The following is an 18,099-nucleotide window of genomic DNA, read 5'->3' as shown; positions in this document are numbered from 1 at the left end:
ATAAATCACGAATGGCTAAGGCTTATTGATTGCATTACTGCAGAAACAGACATGTCAAGCCATAGAGAGACCCCTCTGTGCACTCAGCATTATATCAGATAGGACAAAAGTGCTTTCCTTGCATGGGAGAATTTACAGTCTCATTACAAAGCAGAGGAACCAGCAGATCTAATCTTGTGGCTTCCCCCAGTTCAGCAACCATGTGCACCAGTCCAGCAAAGGAAGGAGGCATAGCCCTCCCAGGGACTGCCTGATGCGTCTGTGTCTCTCTGTGACCAGAACCCCCTGCCAGGCTGGGGCTGAGGGGAAGTTGAGACTGCTGTGTGCAGGCAGGGGATCAGGGAAGAGGCTCAGCTCTCAGAGGTGAAACCTGATGTGTTTGCTGTAGATACAGGGAAATAAGGAAATAATGTTGCTGAGTAATCAATAATCATGGGTCAGCCCCATCACTACCAAACTGCTGTCCCACTTAGATGACCTGTCAAAGGCATGATTTAATGACAGTCTTGAAGGACATTGCCTCTGGGCATCAGGAGCAGCAGAAGGCAAAACACAGAGGCTCCTGTATGAAAATCTCAAAAACATATGAAGGAGGTGGGTAGGCACGACCATCATTAATACTGAAAAACAAATTATAAATACAGTGGGGTTAGATGAGGAAGGCAAAGATAAGTAAATCATGCTTGAGAGTGAGCCAGAGGGATGTTGCAAAGATCAAGGTCAAGGTAACAAGCTAGGGAAATTATCCTTGAAGCATCATTCTGGGTGGGCACTGGCAGAGCAGGACAGTGCTTGCTCAGGACTGATAAAGAATGTGATGATACTAAAACATGATCTTGATAGCATCTGTGTTTCCTTTCATATTTTTTTTCCTGCTCTCTTTTCTGCTGCTGTGACCCAGAAAACATTTTGCTCTTTCCCACCTGCAGCTACAGAGGTTTCCCAGACTGCTTGACCCTGCTCAGGGAGTGCGTCACAGGAGGAAGGATCATAAGGCCAATGCAGCATTCACACTGCAAGTGTCTCTTGGTTCTGCCAGGAATCACAAAACATGATGAGAAACTGCCGTGGGGTCAGGTGGGATGGGTTCCCAGAGCAGCTTCACATCCCACTTCCCATACAGGGGACAGGGTTCCTAAGAGTGGACGAGGCTGTCCAGGTGAGGGGCAGGGCCAGGTGCCTGTTGGGGCAATGGCCTTCCCTTGGGGAGAGACAGCCTGCTCATGGGACCAAGGTTTTGGCAGGGGAGATGGGAATACACAGGCCTGGCAGACAGGCAGAGGGTAGGCATCTTGGGGACAACACCCCAAGCTTGTGGAGGATGGACATCCCTCAGAAGCAGAAGCTGGAAGCACCTAACTTCCAGCAACAGAGGGAAAGTGTTTTCTTCACCTACTGATGTGCACGTAGAGGGCAGGCCCTGGCAATAGGCAACAAGGAACAAGAACTCACTTGAACAAAACCCTGAGCAACATTATATGATGTTGAAATGCTTGCCCTGTCTCGAGCAAGAGTTTGGCCTAGATGACTCCTCCACCCTAAATTATACTCTGAGTGCATTCTAGATTCAAATTAAATTTTCAGTGGTGTTCTAGCACCTGCTGCCTCTGAACCCTGCCAATCTTTGGTAACCTCAGCAGTGCCAAGGCATTTCTAAACAGTCAGTGCTCTCAGTCCCAAGTCACAGGTATTTCCTCCCAAAGACAAAAGAGCCCCACTCACCTGCTGCTGGGACAATGAGGCAATGGTATTACAAGGACCTTGTGTACCTCTTTATCTTGACCTCTGGGCATTCTTTCCTTGAGGAGGAATTTCCTCAGAGCACTGCCTGGAAGGCTTTCTGGGTGAGATGCATTTATCTGGGCAGCAGATAACACACTGCAGCAGAGGTCACATTCTTCCATCTTTTCCACTGTCACTAAGCTTGCATTTTTGCTGGTCTCCACACTGGTAATCTACTGTCCTTGCACCTGCACACCACAGTGTTTATTCTTCTCTTACACTGCATGGCTACCAAACTGATCCCATGAAACTAAACTACAGCCTGGGTGTAGCTTTCCCCTCCTCAGCAGCAAAACACACAACTCGGCTTTAGAGGGGTACAATGAAAGAGAGTCCTTTGAGCTTCCTCCTCCTCTGAAAAGTCATATAACATACTTCTTTTGTTTCTTCTTTATAAAGCAATTTTTTTCCCCCCACTGAAGAAAAAAATTCTCAGCCACTGTCTCTTTTAAGCTTGAACACCAAAACATTGCCTCCTGGAAACATCAATATTTTGATATGGCCAGATCAGAGACTGTGCAGCAACCAGAGCTCTTAAAGGGCTGAGACAGCATCATTTGGGCAATGCTGCACATCTCTTCAGACAAACTCCCAACAGGATAGACCTTTGCAATCTTTTTCCCTGTGCCATGCCCCTGCAAAGAGCTGCCCGTGGGCAGATGGTGAGAGTTGGCCTACTGAAGTTTAACCTATTTGTCCAGCACCTCCTGGAAAGATCAAGGTAAGTGAGGAACAGGTAAGGAGAGAAACTATACTACAGGCTGGGTCTGCCTCACCTGAAACAGGTCTGAGATGCCCAACAGTTTTCTCTGGGTTCTGCAGCACTGTGCAGTAACAAACTGGATGATGCAATTGCTATTCAAACGTATGGCCTTTACTGAAATAGTCATCACATTCAAAACTGAATTTCTGCTACTAGAATTAGTTTCTAAAATACATTGATGTGTGGCTTTGTCCATGAACAGGTATTTTCTGATCTAGATCACCTTTGTGATGTGAACATTAGATTTAGACATTGTGTTAATTTTATCAATGGGGTTTTTCTGGGATATGTTAGCTCTTGGGAAGTAAAGAAAGGGTTTTCTTCCAGGTAAATTTGCAAAATTTATTCCTTTCTTGTTTCTTCCTAAGGCTTTATCAATGCTGCTTGTAGGCAAACTATTTTTACATGGCAATTTTTAACATTTTCTTTCTTTTACACTCATCAATACTTTGTTAGGCTGATACATATTGGCTCCTTAGGCATATGCATTTATTTCCAGCAGTGTCCTGGGATTTTCTGTCGTAACTGGACAAAATTGTTGGGGAAAAAGCTGGAGATAGCTGGTAAATACAGCTGAGGTGAAGTCAGATTACCATATTCTCTATCCAGATCTAAGGTATGTTCTCAAGAGCTTCAGGAACACTTATATGATGTTTCCACTTAGCTTTTATGCCAAAAATATCCCAGTGAGGCTCTGCCACTGATAAAAGCAGCAGGAACATTCGTGTAAACAGGGCTCCAGGCAGCTGCCAGCGCTCTCAGTCACTGTCTTGCACAAACTTGTGAGCACCCTAGGTCAGACATGGGGAGTTGTATCCGCAGTGGAGCAAGGTGGGCTGGTGCCCTGTACTTCATAGCAAACATGGGGGACCAGGTGCCCCATCACCACCTTGCCTCCAATGCCCTGGCTGCCCCCCTGGTCCTCAGTGAGGGTGGCAGCAGCACAGCTTCTGGTCACTTGTAGGGACTCAGAGTCAAGGATGAAAGGAGTAGATGAGGAAAATCCTGACTGGGGCAGGAGAGAGCAGGAAAATAGTTCACCAGTAGAGGTTGAGATATGTCTTTTTTTAAAAATTGACCAGCAATGGCCATCAATGGTTATCAATGCTTTTGGAAGTGGCAATTTTTAAAAGTAAGTAAGTTAAATCCTGTTCACAGACTCTGCATTTTAAATCTCACTATTAAAGTTAACCAGACTTCAGGGAAGCTTAAAGCAGTCATATGCTAGCTGAAATGTTCAAAATTTGTCTTGCCATTTGGAAGGTCTGTGCTTGAACACCTTAGTAGGAGTTTCCTCAAAGATGTTTCTCTGCAAGCAGGTCTAGGTAACATGCCAGTAGCACTTTAATTGTTATCTTTTTGACTTCCTGGGTTTCATCCCAAGAAGTGTGCATGCATGCTTCTGTCAATAGCTTGAGTACTCTTGCCTCAGCCCCAACACTTGGTGACTTAGGAAGAGGATCATCTGAGGCATATGTGACTCCACTCCACTGGAAAGGCTGTCAAGAGAAACAGACTTCATGCCTGAAAAACACTTCGATATAGTAAGAGGCAGTTGCAGTGTTCAGGGCAAAGGTCTGGACAATAACCACTCTAGCACAGAGGCAGAAGATAGAGAAACACAGGCCGACACATGCCAGAGTCAGACCTGTCATTCATCACGATTCCTTCTGTACAGGCAGGGCACAGAGCATCGTGAAAGGCTAAAAGGGAACCAACCAGACCATGGGTGACAGTGGAGATGCTGGATATATCTCCAAGTCCCTGTGCTGTATCTACTCCAGGAAAGAATAGGTAGATACCTAGATAGATAGATACATACATACATACACACATACATACACAGACAGACAGAAAGACAGACGGACACATAAAAGGAAAGGAGATGGAAGATGTGTCCATACTAAGGATTAAATAGGGTTGGGACAAAGGCCCACGGTTGCCACCAGCACAAGTTTGCTGAGACATGATGGTTCAGAGTGGGGAGAAGTTAGGTCTGTGTATTGAAGCCATGCTTCACCACTAGACTTTATAACCACAAAGCAGTGCCCAGCACATTTTATTTCACCATAGAGATGTAGCCAAAGAGTTCCACCAGACAGAAAGAAACCTCTGTTGAGAAAATTACCAGTAGTTGGGTGTTGAGGAGGGGTCTCACTCAGCTGCAGTGTTTGCAGCTGTGCTCCAAGACTGCTGGGCATGGAGTAGGTGGTGAAAGGCACAAGCAAAAAGACTTGAAGAGCAAGTTTAGGTGGGAGGAAGGAGGCTGTGTTCTATCTGCTTGCAAGGAAAACATTTTGTGGTCAAAGAGCAGTGAAAAAATAAATGATATGGCACAGACCTTGAATTATGTCACATCTCCCTTCTTGAGAAACTCCCTGGTAAACCCCTGATCTCCCCACCACACACACCATTCCTAACTGCTCTGCATGCCACTGAGCCCCAGGGCTGGCCCTCCCCTTGCCAAAAACCAGGAGACCTCTGTCCCTGTACCCAGGGGAGAGGGTGCAGGGGAACCCAAGACCACCAGGCTGACCACTTAGCTGAAGGCAGGGAGACAAGGCAGATTTGGTGGGGACTGGAGGTGGTGCTAGCTTTTCCTCCAACAGAGATGGAAGATGACATCATCAAGGGTGACAGAAAAAGCCAGGAAAGGGCTACATGCTCCCCTGTTGTTGGGTGGTGGCTGATGGGTGATCCAGGAGCAGCAGGTGGTTACGGGGAAGTTCTACAGAGACTCAGCACTACTGAAATCTTAGACCTGCGTATCTCCACTCTAGAATCAGGCACCTCTATGTCTCTGGCCCCAAAGGCTGCCTGGAGGCCAGAATGTATCAAATGTTCCTGAAGCCAGGACCAGAGTGCTCTGCCCTTAGGCATGTGTTGACCAAGAGCTGACCAGCACAACTTGGGTTGTTTCTACTTCCCTGAATCAGGCTGACCACATGACTGACTTTTCACTCCCTTCTTCCTTTTGCTGTTCTCCTGTAAAAAAATTGCCCCAATACTAACTTCCTAGAAATGAAGAACAAATAATGAAATAATAAGAAAACTCCTGAGCAGGTAAGTGGCTTTAGCATGATGTGCTCCTGCTATGACACGTACACATATGTAAGAAAAAGGCTGATCTGAAAATGAGTAAAACTAAGCAGAAAGGGGGAGATGTTGATTCCATCTGCATGGTCCATGACAGCAGTTTTATTCCGCTGAACGACAATGACTCTGGTAGATTCTTGAATTAGCTAAGGAGAATTGCTGCAAGGGTTTTTTCAGTTATTGACTTGATACGACTTGGTTTTTTTAGCGAAAAAAACCTGACCAATGTGCAGAGATCAGGCAACTTATGGAATGACTTTTTAAGAGAATGTTGTTGTTGATGGAGGTTTGGGGGGGGGGGGGGAGCGTTTTTGTTTGTTTGGCTTTGTTTTTTGTTTTTTCTGAACTAATCAGTGTTTTGGTGTTCTAGAGGAAATTGAATATGGTTCTATAGTATGTACTGCAAAGTCTTGAGATCATACCTGACTTTAACCCTAAACTCCCTAGAGGATGGGTAGATTTACATTTTTAGAAACAGATTTTATACTTGTGGTGAAGAACACTGAATGGATCCACTTTCTACCCATTTGGCACATTGTGGTTGGTTCATTTTATTGTATGTGCCATTTCCCTGCTGATATCTTTGAAAGCACTGGTTAAGAGCATGCCTACAAAGATGTCAGTCTTGTTTTTGTGGCATGAGAAAATAAACTCTATGTGTTCTGCAACTACCGTGTTCTTTGCTTTTCTTGCTTATGTATTCTGGCATGAATTAATAAGGAACCTGTCCTGCAAGACAGAAAAAAAGAGCGGGGTTTGTTGTTTTTTTTTTTTCCTTAAAGTTACCTAAGACATGGGACCCTACTTTCCTACATCACCTGAAATCTGGACGTCTTTCGGGCAGGCAGGCCCAGCATGGCTGAGGTCTGCAAGCCCACGCTGCTGAAGGCTTCGGGCCTCGGAGCCGACCACCCCCTGGGTCAGGAGGCGGTGGAAAACCCGTGGGAGGTGCAGGGCAGTGCGGCCGGGTGAGGGGCGCAGCCCCAGTGCCGGAGCCCCCCGGAGGGAGCTGACGGGCGGGGGTTCGTCCCGACACGGTCCCGGCGAGGGGCAGAAACGCTGAGTCAGCGCCGAGGTGCAGCCGCCGGGGACTGGGGGCCGAGCGGCGCCCCCAGCCCGACAGCACCAGCACTGCCCCGGCAGGGAGCGGCCCCCGGTCGGCGGGGAGGCAGCAGGCAGGGCGCTGCCCCCCTTGGCCGCTTCTTATCAGCCCGATTTGATGCTGCAAGGCGTGTCCGGGGTTCTGCTCATGTGATGGACCAAGAGGCAGACGGGCGGGGGGACTAGGGGAGGAGGTGATTTTCCTCGCTGGCTCTCGCTCACTCTTTTTTTTTTTTTTTTTTCCCGCTCTCGTTTTTGGTTTTGGGTTTTTTTGTTTTTTTTTTTTCCCCTCTCTCCTCCTCTCGCTCCCTAAAGGAGTTCGCGGAGAGTCGGGCTCCTTCATTCCCGGCTGCGCCGCCGCCCTCCGCCCACCACCGGCTCCCACCCGTGGGGCAGCGCCATGGGCGCCGGCAGCTCCACCGAGCCGCCCCCCCCGCAGGACGGGGCCGGGCCCCCTTGTACCCCCCCAGAGCTGCTGCCGGCAGAGGAAGCGGCGGCGCCACAGCCACCGGAGCCCGCCAAGGTAAGGCAAGAGGCGGCGGGAAGCCGGGGCGGGGGGACGACGACGCGGGGCGGCGGCTCCCGCCGCAACCCCGGCCCAGGGAAACTTTCCCGCCGCAGCGGCGGGCACCTGCCGCGACTACCGAACACCCCTCCGGGCCGGGCGCGGAGCCGGGGTGCGGCAGCAATCGCCGTGGGGCCGGGACTGTGCTAGGGCCACCGCCGCAGTCATAAAACTCCCGCCGGCGGCGGCAGCGGTGGGGGGTGGGGGGGTGGGGGGCGAGGGCAGCCGCGGGGGCGCCACCGCTTTTGTGTGCGGCCGTGGGGAGGGAAAAGGGGGGGGACGGGAGGGGGGGAAGGGCCGCACCCACCGCGGCGGGGTCTGCGCCAAGAAATCTCCTGATTGCGGTCCTGCAGTCGGCTCGCAGCCGTGCTCAGGGCTCCCGCGGCTCTCCGCAGCCCACCCTCCCCCTCTCCATCCTCTCCCCTCCTGAGGATGCAGGTGGGAGGCGCCGCGGGGCGCGGCCGGCCCGCCGCTTTTGCAGTTCCTTCAGCTGGGCGCAAGCCTCGTCGTGCTCCCCGGGGCCGTCCCATTCTGAGTGGTAGCCTCCCCCCTCCCAGGCGCAGGGTCACCCGAGCCGAAGCCCCCGGCCGCGGGCGGGGAAGGGTGCCGCGGGGTGGGCTGTAAGCAGTGGCTTTGGTGGCCCCCGGTGTCACACCGCATCGCGGGTGGAGAGAGGGAGCGACTGGCTAACTCTCAGCCAGCAGGGAGTAGAGGAGCTCTAGGTATGTGTTATTTTTAATAAAGACGTTGAAGAATTGAAAGAAATTCTTGTAAAACATGTCTGGTGTTTAAAAATAGATTATGAATGAACCCATTTATCCCTCTGGGATAGGCGCGTTTGGGGGATTCTGGGACTGAAATGGAGGTTATGTGCATCTGCGTGTTTACATAGCGTTGCTTGGGGGTTAGGCGTGAGTTTGTTAGGAGAGGAATAATGCTACGTTATACCGTGGTGCTCTTTAAGCTCTTCAGAGTTTGGGTCTTCAGAGCAGGGCTACTCAGAAGTCTCAAAAGTTGGTGTGTGGGTGTGTAGGATCTTGAGAACTGGTTATGACTTTGTTTCTTTGACCTTGTGGTTTAGATTTAACTTTCAAGTTGAATTTCCCATAGTTCCTGGCTGCCACTAGACTTCCTCGTGCATGTTTTGACAGATTTGAAAACCACATTGAGAATGAACTTTTAAATTCAGTGAGATTTTTTTCTTTTTAACCAAATCAGTGTTAGGGATTGATGTTTGTTAACAAAACAGTTAGAGGTTGTGGCAGGCAGTTTCAGAATTCAGGTTGCTGACATTTAGGCAACAGTGAATTTATACAGGGCAAGCATTTGGCTGCTGTGATTGTTTAAAAATGAAGCTGATGTGACTTTAAGAAGGGACTTAACATTCATGGCCATATTTATCTGGTAATGGGAAACAAGACCCCTTCCCCAAGATAATGCCATCGATGCTGTTCTTAAATACAGATCATTATTGGTACTGATACCCTGTTTTATGTCTTCCACTCTTTAAGAAAATGTTTTCAAATAGGTTTTATCGTATTGTTTAAAAAGAACTGTGTAAAGGTAGGGAAGTTATTTTTTGCATTTTACTGCTGTTCTTCTAAAACAACCATTTTTGCCTTTCATTACGTTAAATACAAATAAGTTAAAAATAAACTAAAAAGAGTTTTAATGAAGTTTAATTATATTTCTTATGTACCTCATTTAGTCTGTTCTTACTACAGTAGTTTTGGGCAGATCTGTGACACAATTTTTCATCATTATTTCTTTGAGCCCTTTGAATTTCAAAATTACCAGATCCTGCAGTGTCCCTGGAGAAATCTGTCAAAGAACTGATTTGTTTACAGGAGATACAGTGGGCACATTTTGAAGGATAGTCTTTTTTTCTTGCGCTTTCCAAATTGAAGCATTTCCTACAACCCCCAAATCTTAGTGGAATCCAACTTCAGTAAGCCTTGGCAGGTCAATCACAAATAAATTGTCTAGGCAACTAGTCTAGTATAGATTATAAAATCTTACAGAAGTTGTGCTTTTTTCTCAGTTGAAATTCCTCAAATTATTTAATTAAACTTTTTTCATGATACATCAATGCCATATTTTGTATGAGATGAAAACCTTTTTGCCTTTGCTTCTTAAAAAGGACCAACTATATAGTCTTTAAGTTGTTTTGTTATTTGCAAGTGGCTCTATGGCCAGATACCAGCTTTTGAGTTGTCCTAGTTACAGGGAGGGGGGACTGTATGGTGCTGTGTTTCTCAGTTACAAAGCCCAGGAGGTGTGAGAAACCCTTGTAAAGTGCTTTGCTAAGGTGCAAGAGACACCTAGGAGCCCTTGGGTGCTGTCTCACAAGCACTGCAGGTTAAATGTTGGTTCAAGGGGCTTGATACCTCAGCTGCTCACCCCGTCCTTTCACAAGTTGCTGCTGAATTACATGTAAAACATCTCCAGAGTTTCCAGCCCAGCGTGTTACTGGCACTTGATACTGGTGGGTTTTTTGTACTGTAACAGATGAGGCTTTAATTCTGGCAGTAGAGGAGCTGCCCTGTATTTTGCATAGCCACCCCACTGCGGGAAGTCACCTCTGCAGAGGAGTGTGACAGATCCTGGTGGTACTAATGTATTTGCATACTTGAAGTGAATTAATTTGATTTGTGAATCAACACCCAAATTCCTATTGAAATCAAGGGACAGGGTGCAGTCCCACAGAAGGCTGCTCTGATGGAGTTATCTCCTTGCTGTTGGAGCAGCAGTACTTTCCCTCTCTCTTTTTTTTCTTACCCAGTTCCTCTTCCCTGCCTTGCCCCAGATGAAGCAGTCCAGCCTTGTACCATGTATGATCCTCACTTTGCCTTTCCCTAAGCCAGTTAAACTCGCTAAGTCTTTAGAAAACAGCAAACTGTTTTTTTGCTGGACCAGTTCCTCAATGTATTAGTGAATTCCTTCCTGTAAGACCCAGAACCAAGACAAGGCAAGAGGGGAAATGAAAAAAAACTCTCCCCTGTCAGTGTCAGCGAGCTGGTAGACCCTGTATGCTTGCAAACCCTCACTGTCAGGCTGCCCTGAGTAGCACAGAAGGCTGAAGCTTGGCCTGAGAAGGATTTAACAGATTTCAGAAACAATAGTGCTAAAAGTCAGTACTGGATTGCTAGTCTCTCAGAGAACAGGCAAGCCTTGTGTGTCCCAGACTGACAAAAGTTTGAGATGTCTGGGGGCCTGGGTCCTGTGCTCCTGCCTTACCCCAGGGCACCTGCAGCTTCCCCTCTGCGGCTTCCAGCACTTGGCAAGCTCATTTCAGGAGCTAAAACCATAGGAAGCTGTTTAGCTTCTTTGGCAAGGTCATTCTCTGCTTCTGGAACTTGGACAGCAGAAGCTGCAGATGCAGGAGTAGGACTTTGTGACCAGGATTAGGCAGGCAACTCTAAACCCACCAAGAGAGGTGGGTGACACCTCTCTTGGTGGCACCACATGGCTTGGTTCAGGCATCTCCATCTTGTGAGCTCCCTCTCTCTTCACAGCAGTGACGCAGCTCTTGTCCGACTTCCCTTTTGGAATGCTGAGCATCAGATGGAGAATGGGAAAAGATGCCAGCACCCTGCTCCCTGCAGTGGTGCCCTCTGAGGTCCCACAGGGCAGAAAGCAACTAACTACAAGCCACGTGGGTGATGCAAGGAAAGCTGTGTCATCCTACCAACATCTCAGCTGAAGCAGTTGTGCTCAAAATCTTCCCCCCCTCTGCTTTTATTTTATTTAGAAGCTGAAGTTCCTGGTTTTAATACAGGTTTCTTTCTGCGGCCCTGCTGAGGGAGCAGAGCTGTGTTGGAGTAGCTACCCGAAATGGCATATGGAGTAACACTTAAAGATTGAGAATCTGGAAAAATACTGGCATGCTAATAAGCTATTATTGCAGCAAAATCTTAAGTTTGGCAGAGATAATCTTCTGCAGCAATCAATGGCTTTAAATGTTGTGTGGTGAATTCCTGGCTTGCTTGTACTCAAGGGCCCATACTCAAGAGCAGTGAATCATTCATGTGGTGTTTTCAGGGTAGTTCCCATTTCTGAGTAGTAACTTGATTAAGCTACCTGTGTTGTAATGAGAGCAAGTGTCTGCTAGACAGTAAATATTTGGAACTGTCTCTTCTAAAGAGGTTACCAGCTGAGATGTCAGAGTGTCTTATTGTCTGAGTGCCTGACAAATAACAGCTGGGACATACTTCTGCTGTTTAAACAACTGCGTTCTGGGGAGGGAGCTGAGTCAGCCTGAAAGTACAACATTAGTGATGGTACAACAAAGCTTAATCAAGTGCCACAGGAAAGTCCCTAACTGCATCTCTAAGAGCCTCAGTTAACCACTCAAGTTTGAAGCACTTGGTCTGAATGGTGAGGATGCAGGGTTCTGATTCACTTTAAATACTTTTCTTCCAGCTGGGAAGGAAGAGTGATGTAGTTTGGTGGTCAGGTTTGAAGGCCGGCCTCTGCTTGTAGGTTGGCTGGGGAGAAAGGAGAAAAATGCTTAATTGAGTAAAATGCACAATGGAAATTGGTGTTGTGGATGCACTGCAAGTGTGAAACTACCCCCTAATCTTATAGGAGATAAGAGGGAGGTGATAGAGGCAGTGTCCAGGCAGTTTGAGAGCCAAGGCAATTAGCTTGTGTTTGATGTGTTAGAGGCTAAAGAGATGCAAAGAGCAGTGTCTTTGAAAGAGGTCTTTGAAGGTCCTTCTGGTTGGAAGTGCAAGCCATGGTTGTGGTTACTGAAATGATAGTAACTTGCTTTGTGCTCAGTCTTTTTTCTAACTGATCGTTAGCGTCTGGATGGGTTGTACTGATGTGAATATGTAGGGTGAGGAGCTGACCCAGGACTGCTGTGCAGGAAGAGCCCAAAGATGCAAGACCTGGGAAAGGGCTCCGGTTGGATCAGGCTTAAGGTGTGGACCAGAATCACAAGGTGAGAGTAATGTTTCCTTCACAGGATGCAAACAGAGATCACAGAGATGATTTGGGAGCAAAACTGTAGGTTTTGTTACAGTCATGTGGATTTTGTGGGTATTCATCCATATGGACATGTCCTAATGGAGTAAGGCTGAGAGGACGAAGAGGATAGATCTAGAGGAGTAGCAAAATGTGAGGAGAATGCTCTTGGCTTTGTCTGTGTGAGATGTTAACCAGAAATAAGGTACTGAAATTAAATATACTGTCACATACTTACAGAGTAAGGGCCGTATGTTTTCTCCACCTGGAATCTGCAGTCTCTCACAAACCTCTACTGCCTTAGCTAAAGCAAAACAAGACACTGCTGTGAACAAAGACTTGGAATAACCTAAATTCAGGGTTTTTTCCCAGATGTTGGAAGGTCTTTTTAATGAAACAGTATGTGTTAAGAGCAGACCCCCTGAGCTGACCAACAGTACTGCAAGCTTTCCCAAAGTTTCAAAACCAAACTTAAGGAAAAATATTAGAGACCATTATGTTAGTTTGCTCAGTTGTCCAGACAGCTGGATCTGGCTATTTTAGTAATCTAATGTAGAATCAGCGTACCAGGATTAACAGAATGAGGCAAAATTAACTCTGGTGTGTTTGGGCCTGGTGTGAGGAATCCCTGGAATGATTTGGGTCTGGTACAAGGAATGTTGGGAATGGTGTATTTGCTAGTGGGGGGAAGAAGCTGGGTGCTGCTCATCCCTCCACAACAGTGTGTGAATGAAGCATTCACTAGCATACAGTGAGAGGCCAGAGACGTGCTGTTCCTCCATATCTCTTTGTGTTATATTTCTTTATACATTTTTAATTTTGTATGCATTTAGTGGGATCCAACAGCTGGACCTAATGCTGTATGCAAATTAGAGCAGAAGCTGCTCTTGGTTGGGAGTGACATGGGCAGCACACCCTATGTGTTTTAGTCTCAGTAGCTCTGTGTCTGCTCTTTGCTTTTTCCTTTGTGGTGGATATGAGGAAAATCTTTAAAAAATACGTGCGTGAAATGCAGTAGTGGGATGACAGAGCCAAAGTGTTGATTCACTGATGGGCCTTTGTTTGGGGAATGAAGAAGCTAAAGGATCGGTGAACTGGATAACCAGTTCTCTTGCATTTCTTCTGCATTTCTAAGATGACACATTCATAAATTAATTAATAATTAAAGGAGAGCGATGAATGTGTGCCACAGAAGCCTGATAAGTGTTGATAAGTCTGTCAACTGTAATGTCTCATTACCTGTAGACAAATACACAGAGCTGGATAACGAGATTCTTAATACCATTAATTTTGTCTTTAAGGTTTTCACCCGTCTCTCTAAACTTTGACTTCGTATTTGTCTAAGATTTACTGCTATTCTCAATGGAATTAAGAACACAGCACACCAAATTAGACATAATTGGGCTAAACTATGGTTTAGATCCCTTCAGAGAAATAAAGCAGTTAAAGTGAGGGAAAACTGAAATTAGTTTCTTTTGTGGACTAATGCAGTGGGATAGACTGCACTGACCGTCATCAAGAGCCTGATCAAGTGTCTGACAACAGAAAATGTCCTTTTTAACTAATGAAGCTGTTGTGTCTCCCTTCGCATTACAAATGCCCTGAAGCTGCATAGCTTCTTCTGCTTTGCATTAATTTTAATTTGCAAAGAAATACTATTTTTTAATTAGTTTTTTACTACAAGAGCATGTAGTGATAGGATGAGATTGGGTGCTAGGAGAAATTATTTCCTGTAAGGGTGGTGAGACACTGTGAAGTTGTGGCTGCCGTCTCCCTGGAAGTGCTCAAGGCCAGACTGGATGGGACTTGGGGTAATCTGGTCTAGTGGGAGGTGTCCCTGCCTACGCAGAGGAGGGGGAGGTAGAACTAGATGATCTTCAAGGTCCCTTTGAACCATTCTATGATTCTGTGTTTATATGATTATTAAATTATTTTAAATAGAACACTTGATTTAAAAATCCACATTTGCCCTCTTATTCCCAAGAATCACATCAGACTCATACCCAGGAGCCTGAGGAAAAAAGGTCCAGAGCAGGGTTATATGGCAGGTCTGTTCAGATTTGAAAACACTGAGGTTTATAATGTGTATACATTTTTACTCAGTTGAAACTGATGGGTTCTGCTTTCAAAACTGAATTTATGTACAGAGTGAAGAAGGATTATAATTATACTGGTTGACTGATGGTGAAAGCTCCTTATAGTCCTGCATTTAGTTATGGTTTACATTCTGTTCTTCATACTGGAAGATATCACACAGAATTTTACAGATCCAGCAGTTTCTCTGCTAGATCCAGTGACTCCTGAAATGGTCACAAAACTTTGAGATGAAGTATAGTCACTGTTTTCTGAATGCTTCAGAATAAATTCAGAGCTGTAGGAATACTGCTACCATAATTAATATTTTGTGGTAACACTCCGGGTTCAACTGAAAAAGGAGACAAGTTGTAATGCAGTGGGTGCCCTGTTCCTTTGTACCCTGATTCCTTGCAGATTCTGCAGGTTCATATCAGGCATTTAGGCAAATGGTAGACTTTATGTGTCTATACATGTTTGCCTGTACATATGGCTCCAGCTTTAAAATGGTTTGCTGACTAGGGGGGGTTTGCAAAGAAGGGCAAGGAATTTATTTAATAAAGTAAGGAGTGCTAAGATATTCAGTGCTGCTGCCTTTCTTGTGACTTCAAAGAGTTGTTGGTGCCAATTCTGAGGGTGTCATCTTGAAGTAGCCATCCATGGATTTACCTTCTAATAGCCAAGTGCCCTGAGGGCCAGTAAAGTTAAGTATGTTACTCTGTTTGCAGGAGCAGCAGTTGGCCTCCAAGAATGATAGAGTAAAATTAATTATTAAAAATAATAATAGTTGCTCTTCAATTCATAGTGAAGAATTTTCTATGTGTATGTGTTGCTGTCTTTTAATTCAGTTAATATTGTGTGGAACTGCAGAAGAGCTTCCCAGAATGTACATGCCTTTGTTCAATGCTGTGGCATTTTTATTCCTCCTGAGTTTTCCTGTGTTTTAGATTTATGAGAAGGATGATGTGAGAAGCGGGAATGTAATCCGAGTGCTGAGCCATTCCCTATTTCTTCTATTTAATATCTGGTCTCAGCATGTGATAACTCTGAAGCCAAATTATTCCATCTGTGGTATTGGCAGTGGAGCAGAATGGGGTCCTTTTTCCGTGAGGTGGATTATGTGGCTGTGAAAGGCAGCTTTGAGGAGTGCAGCAAGGCCAGGTGGAAACAATTTGGCTTAATTAAGGGCTTCTGAACTGAAAATTGGGAACCCAAACGCACACTTTGTTGCTGGTGGAAGCAGGGGTATGGCGTGTGAAAAGGGGGCTGACTGATAAGAGGAAAGCCGTTTGCCCGGCACTTTGTGTGTTGATTTGAAATTCCATTGCAGCAGGCTAATTGCTAATAAAAATAAATAAATGGCCATTGCCACTCAGCAGCCTGTTTTAGTGGGTTTTGGAAGAGAATTGGTGCTTCAGGCATTTGGATGCTACATTGCATGGAAAGATGGACTGTATCTGGGGTTCCTTCACTTAATTAACAGAGCTTCATAGGCAGTATTTTGAGAATACAGCTGAGTAGTAAGACAATGATGTGTAATTAGGATTTGCTGTGCTACCAGAGGAACCTTAAACCTGTCCTGCAGGAGTAGAGGTTTAAGAGGTTTATCAATTGAAATAGCTTCTGTTGGAAAGTACTACAATCAGCTGGGAAGCCAGCTAATTAAGTAAAGGGCAAGGAAGTATTTTTTTAGTGACCACAACACATTTCATACTTTCAGAAGTGTATTTTTCTTTTAAAAATATCTTTTTTGTTATATGGCAGGCCAATACAAACTATGAAAATAATTAAAATGTATCAAATGAGAAAGCTGAAAAAGATAATTTTATTTTTAAACACATATTAGGAAATCTCAACTAAATATTTCCAATCTTACTTCACAGTGTCCCTAAGAATTGCAAAGCTTTTTCCCCTCTAAAAATAATCTCTGCTTAATAACCGAGGCCCAAAAATTCTAGCTTTAATTCCAGTTTCACTGAATTTCTTCATGGGATTTGTGTATATATTTTTTTCTGTTTTCTATCCTGATTAGTTCAGTTTCCTGAACAGTTCAGTTTCTTTGAAGTTTTCTTGTTTATGATGATAAGTTAAGCACATCAGCAGAGAGCGATACCAAAGGCTGTCATGTAGGCAGGATTTATGTGTATATCAGAGAAATGGTGCCAGACATTTTGAAGAATGAAAAATACCTTTCCATCAGCTGGATTCACATTATTCTTGAGTTTTCCTTTGTGCTAGAAGCCAGTTTTTACACCAGGTTTTAAGCCATTGCCTGTAAGACTTTCTTCTTCCACCTAATTCATGCAGGAGAACAGTAAAATAAACAGTCCCAGATTGTCATATTTAGTTGTTTGCTTTGTATTTGCTTGGGGTTTTTTTCCTCACAAAAGTACTTTAATTTATTAAAGTTGGTGATTTTGAAGGCAGCATTATTTCCCCAAATGTTCGCATGTCTGTATGCAAAATGAGAATACAATACTCTGCAGGGGAGGGGGAAATGGCCTAATACTGATACTCCTTTTTTGTTTTCTTTTCTCTCTTTCTCCTTCCCTACCATCCTTCAACCAATACTTGACCATGCAGGCTTTAGATGCAGGTGTACCAGTACCTGATGTTCGTGAAGGCAGTGTGGAACATGATGGACCAAAGGATGCACCGCAGCCAGGAGGTATTACAGCACCTCAGGAGCTGGATGGGCAGCAGCCAGGGATGGCTTCAGCCCTCCAAGAAGCACCCGGAGAGCAAGCAGAGGCCGCTGGAACAAATGGTATGTAAAACCCTGTGTTCAGTGGAGAGATCATGGAGGCCTGGGTGATAAATGGGATGAGAAGATGAAATGGGGGTCCAGTCAGCCATCTACTAGTGAGCAGGTTGTTACTCAGGTGAGCTCTTGGTTGCTCAAGTGCTTCTTTTTCTAGGACAGTGTTGGCTCTACACATGGGACACGTTTTCTCTATAGCAGAGTTTAGATTAAAAAAATAGATTGTGGATTGGTGGTACGCATTCCTCCTTAGGAGTGGTTCTCTTCCCCCAATGCACCCTGTGGTGCCTCTGCTCGCCTGTTGCCAACCTCTCCACCGTTCATTTCCATAAAGTAGCAGCTCAGTTTCCATCTCTCATGTTATGATCTTCTGCTGCATAGGCCTGTCTCTTATTTCATAGGGGAGAAATCCTTACTATGTTCATTCATTAGTGATATTAATGTTATTAAACTATTTTGATCTCACTGGAAGGGACAGGGTGTGGATCCTATGGCTCTACCCTGATTAAAGTTCCTTTCCTTTTAATCAGGCTTGCACTTAACCACAAACTTTCATCACTGGGGGCACCCATACCTGCCCTGTCCTGGAAAACTCTTGTCTTCCCTTGCTTCCCAGCCAGAAATGTGCTGCTTTCTCCTGTAGGAACCGGCACCCACCTCTCCTCCTCTCGCTGAGCCCCTGTTGCCACAGCTGCCACTGGCAGCCATGTGGTGAGGGGCCTGCTGCGGCCATCCCCCTGCACCCTGACTGACCCCTTGGGCAGAGATGGCGAGAGGGAGGGATGGTTTTCGGTCAGAGAGGTAAATACTGTTGGTGTGGGAGAGCAGGGGACAGATGGGGAAAGGGTGAGATGGGGCATGTTTTCAAGTGTCCCTCCTAAAAGCAGCTTACAGCAACTGTGTAGCCCTCCTTGTAGTTTGGGTTTCAAATTAAGGCAGTGGAGCCATTGGAGCAAGTCCAGAGGAGGGTCACAAGGATAATCAGAGGGC

General features: G+C 45.7%; 1 protein-coding gene across 1 annotated transcript in view; it reads left to right on the top strand.

Moving 5' to 3' along the window:
• The first annotated feature begins 7,033 nt into the window (after positions 1–7,033).
• The window catches only part of AKAP12 (A-kinase anchoring protein 12), a 31,838-nt gene continuing 20,772 nt past the window's right edge, over positions 7,034–18,099 (top strand). The window contains exons 1-2 of the mRNA XM_030448596.1: positions 7,034–7,265; positions 16,932–17,115. Coding sequence (XP_030304456.1) covers positions 7,143–7,265; positions 16,932–17,115 — 307 coding nt within the window. The 5' untranslated portion in view covers positions 7,034–7,142. The remainder of the gene's footprint in view (positions 7,266–16,931; positions 17,116–18,099) is intronic.

This window comes from Calypte anna, chromosome 3, assembly GCF_003957555.1.
Source record: "Calypte anna isolate BGI_N300 chromosome 3, bCalAnn1_v1.p, whole genome shotgun sequence".
Classification (NCBI taxonomy): Eukaryota; Metazoa; Chordata; class Aves; order Apodiformes; family Trochilidae; genus Calypte; species Calypte anna.
Note: the sequence above shows the minus strand (reverse complement) of the source record. Positions and strands in the feature narration are given on the sequence as shown.